Source organism: Zerene cesonia, chromosome 18, assembly GCF_012273895.1.
Source record: "Zerene cesonia ecotype Mississippi chromosome 18, Zerene_cesonia_1.1, whole genome shotgun sequence".
Classification (NCBI taxonomy): domain Eukaryota; kingdom Metazoa; phylum Arthropoda; class Insecta; order Lepidoptera; family Pieridae; genus Zerene; species Zerene cesonia.
Window position 1 is genome coordinate 360,123 of NC_052119.1, and position 7,500 is coordinate 367,622.

Genomic DNA, 7,500 nt, shown 5'->3' on the forward strand with positions numbered 1-7,500 from the left:
ATAGCAACGCTCAAGGAAGTCGGGACGTCAGCAATGCTGGCGACACTCGTCTTAAAAACAACCACGTGCACCTTCAATGCAACCACGTGGCACCCTTCATCCGTTATATATAATGATGCTATGGAACAGTTTATTGAGCTTTGATAACTGGGCCAATTATAATAACACACCACATGTTAAAATTAGAAATGATAGTTAAATAGTACATGCCTGATGACAGATATCCTCTAGCAGTTCCATAGTGATGTCCTCAACGAACATGTCCCACCATGCACTGTGTTTGGGCGCCCGCCCATTCCAGTCCACCACCTCAAACTTACTCAGCTTGCCGGCGAGGAACATTAGCGCTACTGCTATAACTTCTGGCTCCCATTGGAGGCAGAGTGTTGTGCATAAGCTGAAATGATTATAAAATGTTACTGTGTTGATTTAGATTGATATGATAATTGTAATTCCTTAAATTAAATTATTAATATTGACTCAAAATATGACATTGCACCCAGAACAAATTCTGTGGTAAAAAATAACAGACTTCTTTGATTTTGGTCTGTCTGATTTTCCCATAGAACATAATTGATGATTAAACTATAAAAAAAAAGAGTAACTAATTAATATGTTAGCTTAACTTCAATGAAGAACTTAGTTTCAATGAATGTTTCAACAATGACTAGAGTGGACATACAACTAAGACAATGTTTTATTGGGTTCAATTACTGGTTATGCCATAACGAAACTAAAAAGAGGAAAATGGTATATGGAAATTATAATTATAGCCTGTCCAAATGCTCATTAAAATAATGCTATTCTGAGTATCTGAAAACAATTCAAGGTAATTTTATTTGAGGATTGATAGATAATGATTGGCAAAAATAATACCTATTTATTGGCCTGAATTGCTTGATGAACACTAAATTATGTGTTAAATATGCTCCATATTTTAAATTAGTCAATTATTAAAACACTGAAGATATTAACATTGCATAACATGCATACATCAACATTCAGATTTAGTGAATTTACTTAAACTTAAACTTAAACTTTTGAAGTAAATTAAATATTTTAATCTTTTCAACACCCTATGTAAAATATTTAATGTACTGTAATAAATGGTTTTTTCTTTCTTTGTTTCTACTTACCTATCATTAACGAAAGTCCAAGCCATTTGGACCATTTTTTGCAATTTAGCCTTGTCTCCCTTAAGGCACTTGGCATACTTAAGAAGGTAACCATATGGATGTTCTACTTGCAGGTCGAATTTAATTGTCTGCAGCAAAATCCTCTCCAAGGTCATCACCTCCTCTTTGGGATCATCACCAAACGTACCAAACTTGTGCTCGGTTAACAACGATTTGGCAACTTTTATTATATCTTTACACTTCTTTGGTGTCTCCTCGACTTTCCCCGCGAGAAAAAGGCAACAACACGCTGTTATATACCTTGGGAATGTTCTGAACGAATGAAACATGTAGAATCGATGGAAATAAACAACACCAGTGGCTACTGTATTATAACCTAAGTCCATCTTTGACCCTGTGTCGATGATAAATCGCGCGCCTTCCTTCCTGTACCGATTTTCCGTTTCGTTTGGGATCCCATCTCGAAATGACGGTGTGTTCTGCAAATCCTTTTTATCGTAATACCAATAAGGCATTATAATAGTTTATTTACTATAAAAATATATCTGTTTCGTCACTAACCACCACCGCCATTTATTTGCAACTGAAATGACAATGACAGTGACACTTGACCTTTGTTTTTTTTTCTTACCAGTTGTAAATAAAGCTATACGTCACAGATAACACATTTAACATTTAGCAATACGAGCAGGCAGGTAGACTCTTAAACGAAAGTAGACCCTTAATTTTTTTTTAACTTTACCTATGTAAAATTAGCTATCTAATACGATCATAGCTATACTCATATACTTCCACCACCAGACATCATTTAAACATATAGTAAAATAGTTATCAAACTATTTTTGTGCACTAAAAATTTTTTTTACAAAGTAATCACTATGGAATATGGACTTTTTATAGATCCCATAAAAACGGTTGGTATTTTTTTTTTCTGTTTGTTTGTATGTGCACAAATCACGTAAAAACCACTGAGCAGATTGTGTAAAAATTTAATATAGGTATTTGAAAATATATTTTTAAGGATTGTTATCCATACGTTATTCTATCTAATACGCGCGATACGTAAAATTGATATAGGTATGCGGCGCACCACATTTTAATTACATTTGAATATATTATAGCCTTAATGAACACAATATAATTATCTTATTATGTTAAATAGGTACTTCCACCGGTTTTTAATACAAAAAATCGTGTGGTTAATGTTTATAAACAACTCATCGTCCATTCCATAGATTATGCACTTATACGAGTATACTATTTGTCACTGCGACACTTTACCAACCTATATTCTAATTCGAAGCGGCCTAGATATTACTAAAATTGATCTTTATTTTAAAGAAAATAACTTTAAATCTTGTATGTAATTTATAATAAGTAGGTACTTTATTTTCAAAATTATGGTAATCTATACAAATTATAAAGAGGATACAATATTATAAAGAGGATAACTTTGTTTGTTGTTTGTTTGGTTGTAATGAATAGGCTCAAAAACTAGTGGACCGATTTTAAAAATTCTTTCACCATTCGAAAGCTACAACATCCACGAGTAACATAGACTATATTTTATTTTGGAAAAAAAAAGGGTTCCGCAACATATCTTTATTAAAACATCCAAACCAGTATACCTATAAAGCTGAAGGGTTAGTTAGTTCGTTTGATATTATTTAAACTCAAATATATAACTCTAATCGCAATAATTCAGATATTCAACTGGACAGCTATATATTATAAAGCTGAAGAGTTTGTTCGTTTTTTTGTTTGAACGTGCTAATCTCAGGAACTACTGGTCCGTTTTGAATTCTTTCAGGTTTAGATGCCCTACAATAAAAGCATTGAGGGAGAATTTAGGCTTTATATGTACCACGGGCAAAGCCGGGGCGGACAGCTGGTAAGTTATAAAAGAAGCAATAAATTAACTGAAAAATGAATAGGTATAGTTTATATAAAACCCCGTCTTGTTATTTTATATATGCATTTACATATTTAGCGTTGTGTTTATTTATTTACCAAATATCTGTTAATATTATCGTTATATATATTGTATATAAACTTAATATAGTACTTACTGTTAAATAAATATGCTTAAATGACAAAATCAACAAAATTGTCCCACTTGGTGCAATTCAGATATTAATATAGATTTAATCCTGTCGATCCTTATCAGGACAATAAGATAAGCTCATGAAATCATTGCATTGTCAGCGATTCTTGACAAATGCACAAAGTTTTAATTATACCTGTCCGACTAAGTGTATTACAATGAAGTCTTAAGGAGAAGGTTACACACAAACCTACAAACATACAATTGACTCTTATAATAAAAGTGTGAAAAATAACGCACTCATTATACGCTTTAACCGCTCAGCAAATTGAAACTGAAAGCGTTTATTACATGAAAGCAACGTCATAGATACAAATAAAGAATTAAATGATAAATATTGACCTCTCGTCGTGCGATAAAGGCCATGCCCCTTATCACAATTGCTAATGTTTCGTTACACAAACATATATTTCAGTCGTTAATATGGCGTTGCGTAGTGGTGTTAGTTTTTTGAGATTTACTGCGCTCCGTTCGTCTAGGGTATGTTACATATTGAGATCTGTGTCTAGAAATCTAGAATCTAGACTATTGTGCTCAGATTCTATTTGTTGCATAGATAATCCTAAAATGATGTCATTAATTACTGAAGCAATTGTTACGTTGTGATTTTCTGCAATGACAGTGTGTGTGATTTGTGACGATAAAAGATAATAATTGTTTTATTTTTAATACTCAATGTTAAAAGAAATTTTCGCAAATATGAAATGTAACTTACTTTAATGTATTTTTTAAAATATATAAATATTAGTCTCAAATAGCGTTGCTGTTTTATAATAATTGGCATAAATTTTTAATGATTTTATCAAGCATTTTTCGACTTATTCTAAGAAAAAGATTTTCAATATTACGATTTCAGTTATACGTAGCGACCTACGTAAAACTGAAATCTAACTATAAAAAATTCGATTCCTAGTTGGGATTGGCGAAAGGCTTCTGACTTACGCCTTATGAACAAACATTTTTTATATTCTATTTTTGAAGTAAATCCAAAATGTGATATAAAAAGTCGAACACATAATACACTTATGTACTGAGTTTAATTAGCTGAAACAACAGAGAAAAGATAATTACCATGATAAGATATCTTAAAACTAAACAAGACGTTTGTTTTATTAGTAAAAAAAAGTTGAATAAAATACAACATACGCTAGTCATACATGATGTTACGAATTCAATCAAGAATGAAACACTTAAAGTATATGTTTGTTACCATTTGTTTCCCGTGGAAACGTCGGGTTCCGTTGAAAAAAACTTATTTTAACCGAACTGAGCGAACCGAGCAAAAAATGTTGCATTCTTCAATCGGTTGCTATATTTTATTACGAAAATAAACAAAAGAAACTCAAGTAAACTGCCGCGTAAAAAAATTATTTATATCAATGTTTAAAAATTTCAGCTTCTATCTACGCATACACGACCGGATATCCAACAGAATGGCGGGAAAACTGCAGAATTTCCTGGCGCCAAAGCGCCATATGTCACAGACATGAAGTTTTTGAACGAAACCAATTATGAGCCTATACCAATCTACAGGGTGCTTGATAATAACGGCGAGGTGTTAATGAATAGTGAAGAACCAGACTTAGATAAAGAAGTGCTGCTTAATATGTATAAAACAATGATACAGCTCAATCAAATGGATAAAATTTTGTATGAGTCTCAAAGGTATACGTATTACTGTATTTTCGTAGTAGAATTTATTTAATAGCCATATAGAATAGAACAACATATGAATTAACAAGCTAATTAAAATCAGTGCTTTAGTAAAGATACAAAAAAAATTATAGCTTAATCTATTCTTCGAAAAAAATTTTCAATGTTATTTCAAAAAATGTTCCTATACCTAGATTATCTGACATTACTTACCATAATATAATCTTAAAAATAGTAACATAGCAATGTATGTATTTTAGACAGGGTCGTATATCTTTCTACATGACGAACTACGGTGAGGAAGGCATGCATGTTGGCAGCGCTGCAGCTCTATCTCTTAGAGATATGGTCTTCGCACAATACAGAGAGGTCGGAGTCCTCCTGTACAGAGGCATGACAATATCTGAGCTGGTGAACCAGTGCTACGGCAACCATGAAGATCCGGGCAAAGGACGACATATGCCCGTGCACTATGGTAGCAGGCAATTGAATATCGTCACTATATCCAGTCCTTTAGGTAATTAACACATAATAATAATAAAACTATGTTATTTGTAATAAGGTTCAAGTATACAGATTATATACAAATACAGATTTCTGTTTTTTCATAAAAGAGCATTGAGCCTTTTGCCCAATCACATAGTTTGTCTTACTTATCCATTAATTCATCGAATTACTGAATCAAAAGCATTACTTGCCTACTGGCAATGACAATAACAGCCTTTACTAATAATGCCTTTTTTTAAAGTTATTCCCTTGCCTTTCTCCAAAAATTTATCCGAAGATATATTACGTTATAAATGGTCGCTAAGGAGAGGAATTTTCCTTTTCCTTGCCAGTATCTATTTATTATATAACAGAACATGTATAATATTATGCCTCTTTTCTATAAATAACATCATCATATTTTCCCTGGTTATCCGATTTTCTACAGAAAAAGGCGCCAGGCCTTAACAAAATGATTAAACAGTCTTCTCTCTATTTACTAGCAACCCAAATGCCTCAAGCAGTTGGTGCAGCTTACGCCTTCAAGCGTCAGCCAGACAACGACCGCTGTGTTATTTGTTACTTCGGTGAAGGTGCTGCCTCAGAAGGTGATGCGTTCGCTGCGTTTAATTTTGCAGCTACTCTTGAATGTCCAGTCATTTTGTTCTGGTGAGTATGAATACATTTATAGTTTGTTATTATTAATGTATAAAAATTATTATTTTAATATTAACACTGTAATAAATAATAAATTATTTAAAACATAAATGGTAAATATGATGAGAAATGTACACACGCAGGAAAATATAATCTAAACATACATAGATTGGAGTCGAACATACAAAGAAAGATAATTAATAGATTATCAAAATTCTACTGTTATTCAAAATTTTCTTTATCATCACCAAAAATAATTCGAAATTCAAAATCCAGCAGAAACAACGGATATGCGATATCAACGCCATCTAGCGAGCAGTACCGAGGTGACGGGATAGCGGCGCGGGGACCGTCTCTTGGGATCAACACGTTGCGTGTGGACGGGACGGACGCGCTAGCTGTGTACAACGCGGTGCGGGCTGCTAAGGAAATTGCGGTTAAGAACAAGCCAGTGCTTATTGAGGCTATGTCGTATAGGTACGGGATAGATGAATAACAAAATTTGAAGCACTTTTTTGATTTACACTTAAACCCTCGACTTATAAACTCATTATCAACAGCTAGCAGTAACCATGTACGTTTACCAAACTAACTTATAATCAGCTATGTATATTCCCAAATCCTAGACGAAATTGTTCAATTTGTAAATGTAAAATTTATGTTTCTTTAGGGTAGGTCACCATTCTACATCGGACGACAGCACAGCCTATCGATCCATAGAGGAAATACAAAAATGGACCGCCGATGAAAATCCAATTCAAAAATTACGTTTATATCTTGAACGTAAAGGTAAAAAGTATATCTTTCTTAGGTTAACAACTAACTTAAATATTTGGTAAAACTGGATTTTTAAATTACATGTATTCGATACCCATAGGTCTTTGGAACGAAGAAGCAGACAAGGCGTTGATAAAAGAATCTCGAGATATCGTTGTGAGGACAATGCAAGATGCCGAAAAGAAAAAGAAACCGCATTGGAAAGAAATGTTTGAAGATGTGTATTATGACATGCCGCCAAAACTACAGTATGCTAATTATTTTTCTTATTTTTTCTGCTTTTGCCGCTTGTGTTACACAGATAATATAAAATATAAACTCGGATTAGATTTATTTCATCAGTTAAAATATATATCAAATATTTAAATAAAAACTTGATAGAACAATTACTATATTTATTTAAAATAGAAACCATGTCGTTTTAGAACAGATGGTTACTGAATATAAATACGTATATATTCGTAATTATTTTCAGGAAACAAATGAAACAATTAGAACATCACCTGAAGAAAAACGGCGAGCACTATCCATTGGACAACTTTCAAAAGGAATGATAAAAATATCTTATGTAATTTTTCCTTACCACCTTTATTAAATAAATTACTTCTACATTACTGATTTTTTTTCAATATTTTATACAACACATAAGTGCTATCGGCGCCTAAAATAATGTGCCACTATTATTTA

General features: G+C 32.5%; 2 protein-coding genes across 2 annotated transcripts in view; one reads left to right on the forward strand and one right to left on the reverse strand.

The window, feature by feature from the left end:
- The window catches only part of LOC119834039 (cyclin-K), a 7,000-nt gene extending 5,276 nt beyond the window's left edge, over positions 1–1,724 (reverse strand). The window contains exons 1-2 of the mRNA XM_038358315.1: positions 1,137–1,724; positions 211–397 (exon numbers count right to left, since the gene is read on the reverse strand). Coding sequence (XP_038214243.1) covers positions 211–397; positions 1,137–1,651 — 702 coding nt within the window. The 5' untranslated portion in view covers positions 1,652–1,724. The remainder of the gene's footprint in view (positions 1–210; positions 398–1,136) is intronic.
- A 1,935-nt stretch (positions 1,725–3,659) lies between these two features.
- On the forward strand, positions 3,660–7,427 carry LOC119833838 (2-oxoisovalerate dehydrogenase subunit alpha, mitochondrial). Its single transcript, XM_038358038.1, has 8 exons — positions 3,660–3,720; positions 4,637–4,905; positions 5,154–5,410; positions 5,883–6,048; positions 6,313–6,513; positions 6,707–6,825; positions 6,914–7,061; positions 7,289–7,427. The coding sequence occupies exons 1-8, from the start codon at positions 3,664–3,666 to the stop codon at positions 7,365–7,367; spliced, it is 1,296 nt and encodes a 431-aa protein (XP_038213966.1). The 5' UTR covers positions 3,660–3,663; the 3' UTR covers positions 7,368–7,427.
- Positions 7,428–7,500: the final 73 nt, after the last annotated feature.

Excerpts from the sequence above, each read along its gene's own strand:
- LOC119833838 (XM_038358038.1), top strand. The coding sequence starts at position 3,664 with ATGGCGTTGCGTAGTGGTGTTAGTTTTTTGAGATTTACTGCGCTCCGT. Across the intron at positions 5,411-5,882 it reads CACTATATCCAGTCCTTTAG|CAACCCAAATGCCTCAAGCA; the intron begins GTAATTAACACA and ends TCTATTTACTAG. Across the intron at positions 6,049-6,312 it reads TGTCCAGTCATTTTGTTCTG|CAGAAACAACGGATATGCGA; the intron begins GTGAGTATGAAT and ends TTCAAAATCCAG.